Consider the following 18,330-nt stretch of genomic DNA (forward strand, 5'->3'; position numbering starts at 1 on the left):
GTGTCAAAATGGACCCATTTCCCTGTTTCATCAGGGGATCTGAGCCCGAAAGCAGTGGAGTGGCCCACATAATATGGCTCTTGGGAGAAAGAAGGTGTTAGGAATGATAGAATTAGAAGAACAAGGACTGGCAAACGGATACAGAACAAAGGGTTTACCTGCTCTACATTCCATTAAATTTACCATTTCTGTCATACAATCCAGAGGAAATCACACAGCGCTGTTCTACTACCTTATTCAGAGCCTATTCTAGTTCATTTCATATTTCTTTAATGCCATGTTGCAGCCATTCATACACATATACGTGAGCTTAGTTCACAACAACGGACGAACACAAATCCTTCCATTGTAACATTACCCTCTTTCCCAATATTACGAGAGGATGGAGACAAGAAGGGACTTGTATGGCAACAGGTCTGGGTTACTCTGACTCAAAAGCTTTATCCACCTCACTAACTGAGGTAGTAACTGAGTGAGACAGCTCTGATGATGCATGGAGGAAGTTTCCCATCTGGGAGAGTGGGAAAGTATCCAGTGATTAAGCCTTCAATACTTAGCTCTCTGTCTGTCTGTTAACCGAATCACTGCCAGTGACAGCCTTACACAGGACAGCGTATGCTGGGTGAACAAAGGAGAATATGCAATGGACCTTACTCAGAGAGACACTGGTGCTTAGTCACTGTCTGTATGTGTGTGTCTGTGTATGCGTATGAGGCAGGGGATGACCGAATGATCACATGAATGATTAACAGCAAGTTTAAAACATAAGCTTTCATTCATAATACTTGTTGGTACGGTAGGCAGGGACTTCACAATGTACAGACATGTGTGAATTAGATACTGGCTGTAAGTGTGACTCACTTCCTCTATGTGCCTATATGTATATTTTACACGCCTGTTCTGCTATCGGTCTTGTCGCCTTGTTCACAACAAAACCCTTTAATGTGCAAAAGTGCATATCAGTGTTTGGGTGGGGTTTACTTGCAACATAAGAAGCAGCAGACCCTCAGCTGTTAAACTGCACCCTGACACCAGCTGCCAAATAGAGACACTAACCACACAGCAAGACAAGAACACTTATGTCCTTACACAAAGGCAGCCTAACTTTCCATTCACAGCAGCAAGAAGCTGGAAGTAGATCACTGAACTAGAATACTGTAACAAAGCCACAATAGAGGGTAAGAAAGTAGTGCGCTAACACTGATTGCCTAAAAATGAAAAGTCCCCACAATAACCCTGAAATGTAGTTTTATCTTTTACCATCATGAGACTAACCATCTCTGCAACCCAAGCATTAAAAGTTTTATCCACCCAATGGGCCTTATAGATAAGATAAGGCTGTGAGGAAAGTGCTGCCAGCACACAAGGACATTCTGTATCTCTGAGTCTAATGATGCGTGCATGTTTGTGGGTCACAGAAACCCCAACCAACAGGTGTACTGTACATTTTGTTTTATATGTAACACAATATTTTTCCCCTTGGCAAATGTAAAGACTCACAGCAATGATGAAATTCAAACAACTGAGTCAGTGTTGCAATGGCAATTTAGTTTATATTATACTGTCAATACAAGAGCTTAAGGGCTTTTGTAGACACACCTAGACTACGAGGTGACTGTCAGCTGTTTCTTTGAATAGCTCACTCACTGAGTAAATGAATAAATTAGACTCAAATCACTATTAAGACATTAAGAATTGTTGATGTGAGTTTTCATGCCAAACAACAGATCGTTGTGTTAAATAATAAACTACAGCATAACCTTGCCTTGCATGAAAATAATAGAAATTGGCACGTGGGTTGAGTTCAACAGTGAAAGAAGTTAGAATCTATTTAATACTTTATTTGAAGAATAAAGCTTTGTTCTCACTATCATCAAACACATTAGGCAAACAGTCCAGCCATTACCACGGGGAACAATGGCTGGCCATTGGTTGAATTTTACCCGAGGCTCGATGAAACCGAGATTAAACAATTTAAAATTTGTGCGAGCTCACAGACGCTGCGTGGGAAAAGTCCTCCGCAATGACGTCGCCATTAAAAAAAAGAAAAGAAAAGTTAAACATTTACTGGTTAAAACATCAAACCCAGAAAGTCTCCCAGCAGACAGCTCCAGTGGCGAAGCTTTGTTTAAGAAGAGAGGTTTCACAATGGCTAAACTTTTCCCTGGCATCTCTCCTGTACCCCTGCAGTGTTAAAAATGCGAGAAAGCCCTGAGGGTACACATGTGAAACACACACGCGCATGCACGCACACACACACACACACGCACATATCTCTATGTAGGGCAGTCTTCAAGCAGTTATTCAAGAATTCAGGAAAGCGGAGTGCATCCAGTCTTCAGAAAGCTCAGGCCTCTGAGTCCCTTCCCAGGCATTTCACGCCCCAGAACAGTGTTTAGTTTTTGGCTACAGTGCAGCGCAATAAGCCAATTGTTTTTTTGTTTTGGTACACAGGCCTGCCTTGAATGTGAGACTTTCAGCATTCCTTCAAAGTGAGTCTTCACTCAGCTTGGGGTGCTTTGTCTTTGTTGGCAAAAAGTGTTTTTCCCGACAACATCTACGCGACCTCTCTCCCTTCGTGTGTGCTCTCAGGCAGATATATGCTTACATAAAGAGGTCACAGTCTTCTGCCAGGCCACATGAAACACCAGAAGCGGCACTTGGAGGCCGCTGCCTCTGTGAACTATAAAACACACGTTTAAACATCTGGAGAAAACATACTGGTTTGTAACTCCAAAGTAGATCAAATATTACCAAGGTGCAACAGTTTCGACTGATAAAAGGTCATAAATTAGTAAAAACGAAACAAAGCAAATAAACCTTTCTCTAGCTGACTAACGTGTTCTTTTTATGGCCAAATGATAAGCAAAGACAGTTAGTATCCAAAATTTCACTAAAGCCACAACTATGTTCACTTTGGATACTTCCTTTAGAGAGCCTGTGGCTACACAGGGTGGAGGAGAGCATGACACCAAAGCCAACCACAACCCAAAACTGTTAAAGCTTTTTCCCAACAGAAATGGCACACTCCCAGACCTTGCCATACACTGTTGCAGGCTGAGAAAAGAGTGTGGGTGGATGGGCGCGCCATCGCGTATACCTAACCACTTCCTGGCCCTTTATAGCTGGTATTAGCCACAGCGCTGTGGACCAGTGTGGTCCATCCTTGAATTAAACATGGCACGACGGCAGAGCAATGAAATAGTGGACATTCCACCACCACCTCCATAATAACTGCACTATCCCAATCTCCCACCGCATGCCTGGCTGGCTTCAGCTGAAAGAACAGAGCTGGTGAGGATGGAGACAGTGTGTGTGTTTGTGTTTTTGTGTGTGTATAGACTGTGTACAGATACACTGGTGGCCTTGTGGATCAGAGTGAAAAAGCAGATGTGCTCTTCGCTCCCACTGAGCAGGCAGTCAAAGGATCGACGAGACGGCTGCTGTGTGGACATCTGTACAAATCACTTGTTCGCTTTCTCACTCTTCCAGCTTGTGGCCATATCACCCTGTCAATTTGTGATACAAAAACAGCAGAATGCCTCGGCTCTATGCCGCAGAAGACGCAGAGAGAGAACACTGCAAGACAGCCAGCCAGGACCTTTATGTTTCGATAATGTAGAGACACTCGAATTACATTCAAGCAGCATAAAAAAAGCTTGCCGTGGATGTAATATATCTAAATGTCGAGCAGCGCCTGGCAATATTTTAAACATTTGAATATTTTATTTGCATAACTGATTGCACTACTTAAACAATTTATGGAAATCACCAACGTCTGCCACTGGATTTTTTTAACGCCATTTAAAGGATAAAAAATATGCAATGCAAATTCATAATTGCACTCCTGTATATCTGATGGAATATAAGGGCCTGGATTTGATAAATGGTGTGTGCGTTTCATTTGTTGATAACATGTCACTGACTTAGAAAAATTCGACACAGGCCACCTTCGCTCGCACACATTTACATAAGAGAATCAAGTGCTGGCACATTCGCACAAACGTGATACTCCCTGGCACTGTGAAAACAGGGTGCTTTCACAGCGCTTCATTGAAATGCTGCAGATTGGTTCCACGGTGGCACAGAGAGAGCCCCGTAACACAGGGAGCCAGAGGAAGGTCCCAAGTTCCTGAAAGAGGATCATTAGCATTGGCAACAAAGGCAGAGACACAAATTACTCTTGTATGAGAACCAGTGGAAAGCAGATTACAGAGTTAAGGAAGTGATCATTGTTGTCGTTGTGAAAAGAAAGGAAGTCTTTACCCTGATAAATAACTAATACAGAGACCGGGGGGAAGTAATGAGAATTAGAGGTGGAATATTTATGAAGCTAGCTTTGAGGCTGGTGTTGCTAGTCATTTCTTATCAGTACTTCAACTGTTTTTGGTTTAATTTCCAAAAAGAATAGACAAAACAGTACAAAAATAGGTAAACACTAACCTTCACTAAAGCCCACTGGCCAAATTAATGATTACTATGTAATAAGGTTAATAACTCCTGCTCTGCACACTAAAAAGACTGTGCTATTTCCTCATCTCTCTTATAACAGTGCCTTTGAGAATGTTTGTTTATGCAATTTGTAAGCTCCTTTTTTTATTTAATGTCTGATCTTCAGCTCGCACAACCTGATAGAAACCAGACAAGACATGAGATCATCCCCTCCTGTCTGTGAAGCTGTACAGACTTAACCACATTAACACCGCTGCACATCTAGTGAGTGTAACTGGCCTGTGCAGGCCTGTGTGCCAGATATGATATATACAGGCTCCTCAGACGCCGGATCCGAGTAAATCTGACTGCGGATCAATACGATGGAGTGTGCCTCACCTCCCAGGGGTTAGTAGTGTTTTCTTGTGACATGAATTATAAACAACAGGTGAACATACAGTTGCCTGACAATGTTTATGCCTGCACACGGTTATAAAGCAAGTGAGATTCAGGGATGTAGGAGAGAGCAAATCAATACCCTGCCTTGATCGTTTGCTATATTGCACTATTAACATTCCTTATGTATCCTCTTACATCTGGGCCTCCCCGTCTCTTTGCTCACACACACTGTTTCACACGTACACATCCCCTTGTCTTACTCCTGTCTGGCAAAACAAAATCCCAATCATCAGCTTCCAGAACTGCAGACACATCTCATATGTGAGCGTACTTTTAATTTAGCAGATCCAAAAACAACAAGGATGTGCTTTTGACTAAAAGCAGTTTAAAATTAACATGCAATCTAATGAGGGCTCACAGGCAAGTGTGCATGTCTGGAAGGGAGTGCAAAGAGAGGTGCACAGAGGCAAGACTTCCACCCAAACACTATTAAAGTGGATCGTGAGTAAAAATAATTAGAGGTAAGTTTGGAAGTCACTTCTAAGCCTGCCTGCTTTACTGACAAACAGTGGCTAATATGAAGCAGATGCTGACATGGGCGATTTGTAAGCAGGAAGAGGGAAAACATGCAGGAAGAATTGCAGTTCTAATCCAGTGACAAACAGCTGAGGGGGGAAAACACAGGACTACAGCTTTGACCTAGTTCCCAACTTATTGTTGAGGATGTATTGCCCAGCAGTCAAAAGTGAAACATTTAAAAAGAATTAAAAGTGAGTTGCTTTGAGAAAGTTTGCAGATAAAATGTCAGAGAGATGTGTAATGATTTAATAATGTAATACATTTAATGAAAGAAAAAGAAAAGCATCTGAAGGTTCAAGCATCATAACCAAAACTACACAATACAAGGCTGAACCTCTCGGGGATATTAAAGCCAACCTCACTGGGGAAGTTACCATAGAGACACGTTAAAGTCTCTGCGGGTACATTATTAGTTTTTATTTAGAGTCGGGTAAAGCGGTTTGGAAATGCTGCAATTAGACGTTTAATTTGAAGACGTGAGCGCAGCAGCAGCAGCAGCAGCTCTCCTGTGCAATTTAATTAAGTTTTTTTGTGTGTGTGCCGAGCAAAGCAGGCTACACTCTCGCATTCGGAGCAAGATTAAAAGTCTACCAGATATTTTGGTTTGTAGAGGGAGTGAGATCAGTCGAAGTTGTAAACAGAGCATTTCTCTTCTCTCTCTGTGTGTGTATGTGTGTTTGAGACGGCTGCGATAAGACAATCGGAGAATCAGAGTCTACCTGGGATGTGTCCAGGAAAACGCTCTTTCTGAACTTCCCCCGCCGTATCTCCATTTCAAGGGCAGAGCCGCGAGCAACGGTGGCTCTCGCTGTTTGATTTCGGCAAAACATCGTTTCTGCTTTCTGGCAACTTCAGTCAGGGCAAGCCCCGTGTGGAGCGTTTTAGTTCAACTTGAATGGAGCGCAAAGCGTAAGAAGCCGCTTCGAAAACTGCCGAACAACCAAAGCGCACAAGAACCAGGTTGGCATAAAAAACAAAAAAGCCCACAAAAATTTAAGCAACCACCCCAAAACACCGGCGCTCCTTCTGATGTGAGAGGCTGAAGCAGGTCTTCTGGCAGGAAAAGAGCGATTGAAGGGCCTTCCTTGTCAGCAGTTTCCCAGTTTTCACAGCACTGTCCCGAGTGCGTCCAGCAGTGACACAGTGACACCCCATGTGGTACAGCTGACTGAGACCTAACTTTGCCCTGCTCTGCATCCAGAGACCTCTACTGGTGATGAATGGCAGAGACTCACTATTGCACTTCGAAAACCCTGTTGCAGGCCCACTTTTTTTCTTTTTCCTTTCTTTTTTCTTTTTCACTGAAGCGATTACTTGGAAACTCTTTCACAACACAAACTATTTAAGCATTAAGGTGTAGTATGCACCATGAAATAAATTACATATAAGCAAATAAATAAATAAGAAGGGAAAAAAGTCCAATTAGCCTTTATTTTGAGAGCCTTGTCTGCTTTTCCAGTGTTTCCTAGGCATTATTGTCAAAGTGTAACACATTGCTATTCTTAATCCCATTTCCATATATATTTTAATAAGCGAAAGTTTCTCAGTTGTATTAATTGCTCGTGTTCACATCACTGGGATGACAATGAAAATCGGTTTTATCGGCAGCTTTAGCTGCCAGCTGAAGGCTTTCGTAGCCACTCATAAAAGGAGGCTATAAGGATCTTTTTAAACATAATGTTTATAACAGTCATTATGTGCTCCTCTGGAATTCTCTTTTCCCTAATATCAATAATGTAGCCACTTTACGGGGCTGTAAAGATAGGGGTATGGACTTTACTTTCATGGTAAGACGTTTTATTTATGAGCATCTGCAACAGAGCATGACGACCCAGCAAGAACGTGAATCAGAATTTGTGACTGTGCTGGAGCTTCTGGGTCAGAAGGTAATCGAGGCTCTTTCTCGTTGACACCGAGGTCACGTCCACGAAAAGAGACAGAGGCCTTCATCCAGTTCAAAAGCATAAGAAAATAAGAAAATAAATCAGATACGCATCCCTTGAAGTTACTGTATGAACCGGTTGCCTTTGTTGCAGGTCATCAGCACAAATGTCTGATACTTTGCACGTCTTGTCTGAATGCTTCAAATTCAAAAAACCCTTTTCTAGATCTGCTTTCTTTGATAAATTGAGCAATTCACTTGTGATATTTCAACTATTCAAGGCAAAAGAGAAGTCTGGGCTTTGTCAGTTATCCATCCATTTACTGCAATCCCATATTTCAAATACTCCTTTATGCAAAAAAGACACACAAAAGTTAAAAAGCCTAGGCTGGAAATCAGTTCAGCAAAATAAAGTCTTAGACAGGGATCAGTGTGAGTCAATGCTGGCTGTAATGATCTTATTATTTATTTTAACTGCTTTCATACATAATATGTAATTACCTTGGTATCATATATTGCTGTTTTTTAAAATTATTATTTGTTTTGTTGACTTCTGTCTGAATCATAAACAGCTGTCTGTCTGCCAATATTTAAATATTAATTTTGTGATTGTTTGCTGGCACTTCTTTGTATGTAAATATGTAAATAGCGCTGCTTTTCAAATTCTCTGTCGCAGCCACTTTACTCAGGTTGGTACGCAGCCCTCACCGACACTTTAAATCTGTGATTTAACACATAGAGCTGAGTTTTACCAGTTCTGCTTAATAGTGCAAATTTATATTTAACTGTGTCAACAAACATTTTGTTGCGTTTGGTGTTAATGGTGTTTGTGCCACTATTTTCAAGATGTAATGTTGACTGCAGTGAATGTTTGGCGCTCTATCTTTGTGGAAAAAGGAAAAGGGGTTAGCACAGCTCCTGTTTCTCTAAAAATCCCCCAAAGTCTCTTATCTAAAAGCAGGTTGTTTGTTGATGTTGGGAGCTTGGGTAAATAGCTAAAGGCACTGTAACTCATGCAGCAATGCGATCTCACTTGGATGTCTGTCTGTTTCCTAGAAGGATCTATGTGAAATGCAGATTATGTTTACATGCTTCATGTAGTTCTGGTCAGTAGGGGGTAGACAGTCACAGAGGGGAGCGGTGCTTTCCCAAGCAAGGTCTGACCCCCTTTCAACTCCTCACTGGGCTCCACTGAGCCCTTTGGGCAGCTCAGTTTGCTGCAGAGTCAGGCAAGCAATGGGCTTATGTGCAAGCCTCGCCGTGGCAGATTTTAGACCCATCTGTGGGGAAAAGATATGTCTGGTTTATCACCCCTCATTTATAGTGCATATTCTATTTGTAAATTCCACAAACTACATTTTCTCCTGTTACCGTCCCTCTTTCTTCTCCTGTTCTCTCTCTTTTGCCCCCGCACATGCACACAAAACAGCAAAAAAAGAAAGAAAAAGAAAACAAAAAGACTGCTGCAGTGAGAATCAAATACAGCAGTAAACACTGGCAGTCACAGTGGGCAATAAAATGCCGACCACAGCCAGTACACAAACAAAGAGACTGCTCTTCTGTCAAGCAATGGCTATGGAGCAGCTGGAGGAAGATCACATGGTATAAAAAAAAAAAACAACAAAACAAAACAAAAAAAAGCCAGGAGACAATCATGCTGTTACAACCTATCACAAAACCATATTCTGTTCAACCTTCTCTCGCTCTCACACACAAATTGCTCACCACTTCAGGAAGAATGAGCATAAAGTAGAGGAAATATAGGAAATATGTTCATGAAATGAATGTGGCACAGCTTCAGCAGCATGATTGTGGCTGTTGCCACTGTAATTGCATGTGGTTTTCTATATTCTAAATATAAAAATGAACAAAGTATCTGCAACCATCGTCCCATTTCCTCCTCTGTTCCTACACTATTAAACCTCAAACATTCCAGCATAGTTTTCAGGACATCGGAAAGAAAGTCACGAGCAGACCCTGAGTTGTCATTATACAAAATATTAGAGCCAAGAAAGTAATATGCCTAATTTGTGGCAAAATGGAGTTTTGAAATCTAGGTGTTCCTACTGGAAATATCTCCCAAAGAATTTGTCAAGTACAAAAGACATTAAAAAGAAAAATTGGCAGAGAAATTGCATTAGAACTGCTTCAGTCCTCGAAACATAAGCCTTTTATTAAATATTCCCTCATTTGATGTTGATTGTGTTGGAGAGTGCCCACAGGTCCAAAATATTCCAAAGGCGTTAATTGGGTGATTGTTAAGGCTGTAGCATGTTAATATATATTTATCCACACCGTGACGCCTCCACAGGTTTTTTCCCTCCATTTGTCTGTATCTGTCTGTGGTCCTAATGTCTCAGTACTTTTCTCTAATCAATCTTTATCTGCACGACTAGTTCACTGTAATACTGTCTGTAGCTGAAACTGTGCCTTCTATCAGCCTGAAATATGCGTCTACGTGATGCGAGCTGAAAAAGATTATGATGGATGTGATTCTATATCGGGCAGCAGATGAGGGAATACCTCAGGGAAAATGGGGAGCTCGTATCCAAGGAACATATTGGAAAGACTCTCTGAATTAACAGTGTGGAAATCACCAGAGGGACTAAGCACAGGACTGAAGTCTGGGTTGGAATCGAATTCTAAGGATGGCAAGTGTACAGTATACAAACTAATGGTGGCATAAAATGTTCCTTTGTGCGGCCGTTGTTTTGAACAGGACTTAAAAAACAGCTGATGATGTATTCATGCCACATTTTCCTATAAATACATTACACCAGTCTGACTTCTACTGGACAATATTTGCCATTACAACCATATGCTACTGAGTTCATCGCATACACACAAGTAATATCCAGTAATCCTTTGGGGGTTTTTTGCCATTCTGTAAAATCAATTAGAAAATATGTTTTTTTTTTTAAAGTGATAAAGTGGATCTTATTAAGCAATTGCACTGTACAAAAAAGTAATGTATACAGTCTTTTCTAGCATAATTGAAACTATATCCAAGAACAGGTACCCGCTGTGTTCTCATAGTCTTTATTTCATCTATTTACAAAGAATACAAAACTTTCTTCCATTACTTCATATGAACAGACAGACATAACAAGCAGGGCTTCATTTGTGATGCTGTTTTGTCCAGTTGGAAGCTTCTTTGCGCCCTTGTTTCAGCCCCTACGAAAACACAATAACCCCCAAAATATTACTCATTTTATGAATCCATGACTTTTACATATTCCTAAAAATCTGAAAGGAAAAATAAAGCAACTTAACCAAAAAGGCAAAGGAAAAGCATCAACATTACCATAAACAATTGACTACTATTTACAGCATAACAAAAGGTGAGGTATGTACAAGCTCCAAATCCATGTTATAACCTCCCAAGAAGCCAGCAGGGCTCTGTGCACGTACCAGATAGTATCCTGTGTGATATCCACTCATATACCAGGAGATGAGCATGCTGCCCAAGGCTTCATCATCCACCATGTCAGGGCTCATTGGTGGAGGTGGAGGAACCATCTAAGGTGGAGGCATCAACAGCAGAGCGAATGTTCAGGATGCAGTTGTTGGTGTTTAACGTTGCCATTTGTTAGACCCTAACATGTTATATCCTAAACTGTATCTACCTGCTGTAGAGTAAACACACTCCTTTAGCTTTGCTAAGGGTAAAAATTGATCCCAACTCACCGGTGGACCAAAAGGCATCATGGGAGGCCATGGAGGAGGTACAGGCCCATGACTACCAGATTGCTTGCTGCTCCCCTGGTGCAAGACAAAAGACACAAAGATGGAAATCAACAGCTTGTAATATCATTACCACATAAAGTACCCAAGATAACGAGAGAGGCTTGAAACTATTTTCATTAGGGAAACTTATCTAAACTGAAGTAAGCGCAGTCTGATGCCTTCCAATTCTTTTACTCAAAATAACTTCTTCTCAACATGGACATAAATATCATGGAAATATTAGGCTTTTATTGATATCTTTGAATTGCTCTGTGAGGCAAAATGATTGCACATTGTTAAGCCTGGGGAGCTGAGACCAGCCTGATAGAGGTGATGTGGTGGTGGTAGGGATTATTAAAAAACAAATCCACTCCAACTGTTAATGCAAGAGGTCTAGAAAAAAAGGGCAAGGTGCATGGCCTTTTAGCTTTGGTTAGTGTCTGCCTAAGTGGTAACTTTTCTGTGCCAAGGAAGGTTAGTTCAACAACACTAACTGGATTGATCAATACCAACGAAACATCGGACAAGACAGGAATGATTACTGTAAGCATTTCTACACCAATGCAAATTCAAAGATAATCACAAAGTGCAGGCTTGTCATGAAACAGAAGCTGCTTAAACAACATTGTCACAGTCCAAAGTTAGTGAGGTTTTGGACCAAGTGGCTGGTGTCCAAAATCAAAACTTTCGAGCTCAAATAAAGTTTGTTGCTTCCCACATGAGAATAAATAAAAAAAAAATAAAAAAAAAAAGCTGAGACACTTAAACCTCATCATGATTGTTACGCATGGTGGTGGCAGCATCATACTGAGAGGCTGATCTACTGCCAGTTAAATTAATATAAGCACGGGTGCACATAGGTGGTCCGCAGGTGCGCATTCGCTGTCAAAATAACAGACACGCACAAGATAAGAAGTTGCAACGCGTTTGCGTACATAGGATTTTCTGGAGGAGGACAGACATTTGTTTAGAACTCTTAAAGATGTCGAAGAAGCAAGCTCCTTTAAGCAATTACTTTGGTGTTCCTCCACCTCCAAAGAAATGTCAGAAGGAGTCCGAACCGCAAAAGCAGCGCATATTCCCGGAAAAGTGGTGAGGAGGTGAGCTGGCTTCAAACAAACGATGAATGCACAGAGATGTGGTGCAGAATATGCTGTGAAAATCCCACTCTAGCGGACAAAAACAGTGCCTTTTTATATGTATGCAAACGCGCGTTGCAACTTCTTAGGTTTTTTTTATTTTGACAGTGAATGCGCACCTGCGGACCACTTATGTGCACCTCTGAATACAAGTTAATGAAAGAGAAGGACTTTCCAGAATTCTTCATCATAAGCTCAAAACATCAGATAGATGTTTGAAACCTGGAAACAGTTGTGTCGTTTTGCAGGACGATGATCAAACACTCATTAAAGTTGGATAAAACACAAAGCTCAGTGTAAAAATAAGGCATTTGAAATAAAATTCAATAGCTGAATACAACCATATAAAAAAGTGAAATATGCTTAGTAAGAGCTGTGCCAGAAGACCATAAATTTAAGATTTTAACTTTTGTCAAGAAAAGAGGTAAAATATGTATATCATGGTGCAAACAAACAAACAAAAAAGAACATTTAAGCAAATTTGTTGATGATTTGTATTTATAACTCTGATGCTTTTTGATTTCAAGTCAAAGATTAGTTAAAACTTTTTTGTTTTTAATATCCATCATTATCACAAGCATTAGTCCCCACATTTCCTGGAAAGCACTAAAAGCCACAAATTCATGTCTATAATAAGTGTATGTATGCTTTTAAACTGAACAGTCAGCATGTAGAGGCTCAAAGAAGGCTTAAGATAATGTACAATATTTTTTAAAACACACTATTTCTTTTCTACTCTTTACAGTTGGGTCCACATAAAGAAATTGGGCCTATTACAATCCAGTCCTGCAATAAATGTTCATATTCTATCTTTAGTGTTCAGATTATAAACACTTTGCTCACGTTTCCTCTTTCTGAATACAACAAACATTCAACCTCCTATCGGGAATTTAATTAATACCTGAAAATGATTTAATCACAATTTAAAAACAAAAATAAGCATGAAAGTAATTTTGTTGGCAGACTAATAATGAATCAGCTCCCTAAAGAGCCTTTCTTCTTACCTGTCTGAAAGCATGCATGGGAGGTGGTATTGGAGGAAATCCAGGAGCCCACATAGAAGGTGATTCTTTGTGGGTCTTGGACTTGTGGCCCTTATTAGGTGACTGTTTGTGCTGGTTTGGAGTAGCTGACCTGTCACTCTCCTCCGTTGAAGATTCTGCTTCATGCACCTATGGATAGCAAAGACATACTGCTTTGATCTTTCTCCCCAATTTCACACCACTGGGAACAAATACAGAGAAATCCATAAACATATCTGAATTTGTTTGGGAAGCAGTAAGAAATGATCCAGACAAAAACAGAAAGCGCTAACCCATCTATCCATCCTTAGTCCTAAGTTTTAATAGACTAAGAAAGCAATCTGTTAATCGGCAGTGATTTCCATGACTCACCATTTGATAAAATGGTAAAAAAATATTTAAGCCTGATTTGGTCACAATATTAGTTTTGCTATTTTAACATTCATGATGTGCATATGTGAATAATGAAGGTAAAAACTATGTGCAAATTGTGTCAGGGAACAATACTACCATTTTCTAATAACTGAATTGTTATTTGTATTGTGCTGCTGTTATGTGAATGCATTTATTTGCACTAGTTTACCTTGGTATTTGATTCCTCATCACCCTCCGAAAACTCTGACAGCAGGTCTTCAAGATTCTGCTCCTCCTCGTTGCCATAGCCTGTATAAACAACTATACAAGTGCCTCTCTTCTTGTCTATGGAGGCGATCGTGGCTGCATAGAGCTGGCCATCCTCGGACCAGTAAGCACTGCATGAATTCCCAACCTGCCACTGTGACACAACATAAACTGTAATTAAAGTGAAAGTGTAAACATGTGTAAACAACACTGTTTTTGAATGTCTCTGAATTACCAACAGGATACAGTTGTGGTCAGAAAAAAATACTCATCATGGGCATGAATGTCATGGTAACATGGTGCAGAAGAGGTGCACAAGTTTAAATTAAATTTCTATGGGATCAAAAGTATACATAAGGCAAATATACATATACTCCAAATAACGCGTTAAATGTCCCTGAGCAAGTCGCATCTCCACCAGATGGCTTTTGGTAACCATCAACAAGCTTCTGGTGTATTTCTGGTTAAATATTTGATCATTCTTCTCAGCAGAACTACTAGAGTTCATTTAAATTTGTTGGCTTCCTGCACAAACCCAGGTTTTAAGCAAAGTCCACAAATTTCAACGGGGGTGCGGTCGGGCTTTGGGAAGGTAATTCCAAAAGCTTAATGTTAGCTTGCTTTATCCATTCTAAATCCAGTTTTGATGTGTGTTTGGGATCAATGTCCTTTTGGAACACCCAGTTTTCCCAGTTTTTTTAAACTTTACTGCTCCAAACAGACCTCTTGTCATTGTGGACAAATAGCTCAACCTTTGTCTTGTTTGATTATAAAGCTTTTCTACACAAGACATTTGGCTTGTCCATGTGGGCTGCTGCAAATTTCAGGCAGGCTTGAAGATCTTTTGGTGAAGGTGCTTCTTTCTTGGTTGGCACCCTTCCACGTCACAGTGATGCAAAACTTGCTTCACTGTGTACAGTGACACTGATGTTGCAGCAGTTTCCAGTTCATGGCAGACTTGAGCCTCAGCAGTTCCTGGGTTGTTCCTGGACATCCTAACACATTTCATCTAATCTGAGAATGTGACAGATTGGGTCTTCTTTGAGACCTTGGATGAGAGGTCACGTGTCCAAGTAACTGTTACTTGCTTACAATTGTTTAAACTGATTATCTTAAAATCTGAAGTTGTTTAGGGACAGCTCCGAAACCATCCCAACTCGTATAAATGTACGAATCTCCTTCTTAGACCTTCATAGAATAGCCTGGAGTTTCCTATTGTAACAAGCACCGGTCAATCCAATAACTGCTGCCATGCAAATCCTATTTATGATGGCAGAGAAACTATTTGTTTTAGTCAATCATGATCACTAATGACAAGTTAATAGGCCTTGCCAAGTTCTAAGTCATTGTTGAACCTTCAGCACCACTTACTAAAATATTTAAGTGAACGTATGTATATATTTAAGCCTGCATTTATACTTTTCACTCTGTGTGGATTAGAGAAAATCCACCTCCCAAAAATGAGTTGTCCACCACATTCTTGATTTTAAAACCCATTTAGGATGTACAGTGGGGCAAAAAAGTATTTAGTCAGCCACCGATTGTGCAAGTTCCCCCACTTAAAATGATGACAGAGGTCAGTAATTTGCACCAGAGGTACACTTCAACTGTGAGAGACAGAATGTGAAAAAAAAAAATCCATGAATCCACATGGTAGGATTTGTAAAGAATTTATTCGTAAATCAGGGTGGAAAATAAGTATTTGGTCAATAACAAAAATACAACTCAATACTTTGTAACATAACCTTTGTTGGCAATAACAGAGGTCAAACGTTTACTATAGGTCTTTACCAGGTTTGCACACACAGTAGCTGGTATTTTGGCCCATTCCTCCATGCAGATCTTCTCAAGAGCAGTGATGTTTTGGGGCTGTCGCCGAGCAACACGGACTTTCAACTCCCGCCACAGATTTTCTATGGGGTTGAGGTCTGGAGACTGGCTAGGCCACTCCAGGACTTTCAAATGCTTCTTACGGAGCCACTCCTTTGTTGCCCAGGCGGTGTGTTTTGGATCATTGTCATGTTGGAAGACCCAGCCTCGTTTCATCTTCAAAGTTCTCACTGATGGAAGGAGGTTTTGGCTCAAAATCTCACGATACATGGCCCCATTCATTCTGTCCTTAACACGGATCAGTCGTCCTGTCCCCTTGGCAGAAAAACAGCCCCATGCTTCACAGTAGGTATGGTGTTCTTGGGATGCAACTCAGTATTCTTCTTCCTCCAAACACGACGAGTTGAGTTTATACCAAAAAGTTCTACTTTGGTTTCATCTGACCACATGACATCTGACCAATCCTCTGCTGTATCATCCATGTGCTCTCTGGCAAACTTCAGACGGGCCTGGACATGCACTGGCTTCAGCAGCGGAACACGTCTGGCACTGCGGGATTTGATTCCCTGCCGTTGTAGTGTGTTACTGATGGTGACCTTTGTTACTTTGGTCCCAGCTCTCTGCAGGTCATTCACCAGGTCCCCCCGTGTGGTTCTGGGATCTTTGCTCACCGTTCTCATGATCATTTTGACCCCACGGGATGAGATCTTGCGTGGAGCCCCAGATCGAGGGAGATTATCAGTGGTCTTGTATGTCTTCCATTTTCTGATGATTGCTCCCACAGTTGATTTTTTCACACCAAGCTGCTTGCCTATTGTAGATTCACTCTTCCCAGTCTGGTGCAGGTCTACAATACTTTTCCTGGTGTCCTTCGAAAGCTCTTTGGTCTTGGCCATGGCGGAGTTTGGAGTCTGACTGTTTGAGGCTGTGGACAGGTGTCTTTTATACAGATGATGAGTTCAAACAGGTGCCATTCATACAGGTAACGAGTGGGGGACAGAAAAGCTTCTTACAGAAGACGTTACAGGTCTGTGAGAGCCAGAGATTTTCCTTGTTTGAGGTGACCAAATACTTATTTTCCACCCTGATTTACGAATAAATTCTTTACAAATCCTACCATGTGGATTCATGGATTTTTTTTTCACATTCTGTCTCTCACAGTTGAAGTGTACCTCTGGTGCAAATTACTGACCTCTGTCATCATTTTAAGTGGGGGAACTTGCACAATCGGTGGCTGACTAAATACTTTTTTGCCCCACTGTATGCTGTGCAATCACTCCACAAAGTAAAAAGAACAGTTCAAAGAAATCATTAAAATCCTTAAAATTATGATGACAATCATGCTTGTGATAAGTGTAGTTAAACTTCTAACCATAACTGTAGAAACTGTAAATGAAAGACACATTTCGACCACTGATTTGAAACACAGAATCTAAACTGACTTATGTTAAAATGTACTCTCCAGTTTGATACCTCTGACAACTTTGTAAATCATGTGTAAATATTTAACTCTAAACCTTTTCCCCTTCAAATGTATCTGTAGCTTTAGTTCCAGTTCCTCACCTCTTTTTCTGGTGCTGCATTGTTTCTTTTCCTACTCTGGTTCTTCTTGTTGTTCTTGCGTTTCTTTCCTGGTTGGTTTTTCTTTGAGATTTGTGGCTCATCTTCACCCTTAAGGGCAGTCTAACACGCAAATCAAGAAGAGACTTTAAAATAGCAAACAACATTTAACATTCACACATACTGCAATAATCCCAAGTTACCTTGAAAGATGCAACTGCCTTGTCATAAGCCTTTATCAGTGCGGTGTCATCCCAGATGTCTGAATCATCACTCTGGAAGAGAACAACAAATTTGGAGTCTTTACAATACAAACATGTGTTTTTAATGGGTATAAATAAATAATGGCTAAACATTACGTGATTTAAAAATAATAAATAATACCTGCAAACCAGATGACATTTACAGCCAATATTTATTTGATGTGTCAAAATAATTCACTAAATAGTAAAAGACGGTGTGCTGAAGAGCAGAAAGACTTTAAACAATTTATGATGAATAATTAATCAATTTCTTTCGTAGAAAACAGGATAAACAGCATACAAAAAGACGAACACATTAAATGTTGCTAAATTATTATTATTATTTTTAAATCTGTCTTAAATCCACAATTATAATGAAGCATCTTACAAGCAGTGCATGCAAAAACAGAGGCAGGATGCAAAGGATTTTAGGCTTATTGTACAGTACACCTTTGTCTCCTATGAACTGTTGCAACTCAACCTAAAACTACTTTGTAAAGCATTTTTGTAACGCATATCCACAATGGTATATTCCAATAAAGCCACGTTTTGTTTATTGAAGCACATCTGGTATATTGTGTATTTCCGGCTTGACTTCTTTTTTTACTTTTCTCATATCTTAACTTAGCCTAACTCAACGTTGGTTTAGCTTTTAGCTATATAGCTCACCGCCTCAAACAACTGTACAGACAGCATAGAAGCGTCATATAAGTCATGTTCCTCCGCGTAATACTGCATTATTACTCGCCTGTCCAGTTCCGCGCGTAAAAAGCACTTCCTTGCATCCGTTCGCCATGTGAACAATTGCTGTATCCAGTGCTAGCCGCTAACTCCTAAACATCTAACTAGCAGCGTGCGTCGGAAATTGTGACGTACAGCATTGCGACGTCTATATCTTG

At 40.5% G+C, this 18,330-nt stretch overlaps 2 protein-coding genes across 4 annotated transcripts in view; both read right to left on the bottom strand.

Moving 5' to 3' along the window:
- Positions 1-6,560, bottom strand: part of rtkna (rhotekin a) — a 53,829-nt gene extending 47,269 nt beyond the window's left edge. For 2 of the 3 annotated variants that reach the window (XM_026187310.1, XM_026187309.1), the window contains exon 1: positions 6,129-6,558. In XM_026187310.1, the coding sequence (XP_026043095.1) occupies positions 6,129-6,239 (111 nt within the window). In that variant the 5' untranslated portion in view covers positions 6,240-6,558. Of the gene's footprint in view, positions 1-6,128 lie in introns of all 3 variants that reach the window. The other variant, XM_026187313.1, reaches the window with a different exon arrangement.
- A 3,754-nt stretch (positions 6,561-10,314) lies between these two features.
- smn1 (survival of motor neuron 1, telomeric) lies at positions 10,315-18,301 on the bottom strand. Its single transcript, XM_026187319.1, has 8 exons — positions 18,180-18,301; positions 17,393-17,464; positions 17,193-17,312; positions 13,762-13,953; positions 13,161-13,328; positions 10,979-11,053; positions 10,703-10,810; positions 10,315-10,465 (listed from the first exon to the last, which is right to left on the bottom strand). Exons 1-8 carry the CDS (start codon positions 18,225-18,227, stop codon positions 10,409-10,411), a joined length of 840 nt encoding a protein of 279 aa, XP_026043104.1. The 5' UTR covers positions 18,228-18,301; the 3' UTR covers positions 10,315-10,408.
- Between the last annotated feature and the right edge of the window lie 29 nt (positions 18,302-18,330).

The sequence above is a fragment of the Astatotilapia calliptera genome, chromosome 12 (assembly GCF_900246225.1).
Source record: "Astatotilapia calliptera chromosome 12, fAstCal1.2, whole genome shotgun sequence".
Taxonomy (NCBI): Eukaryota; Metazoa; Chordata; class Actinopteri; order Cichliformes; family Cichlidae; genus Astatotilapia; species Astatotilapia calliptera.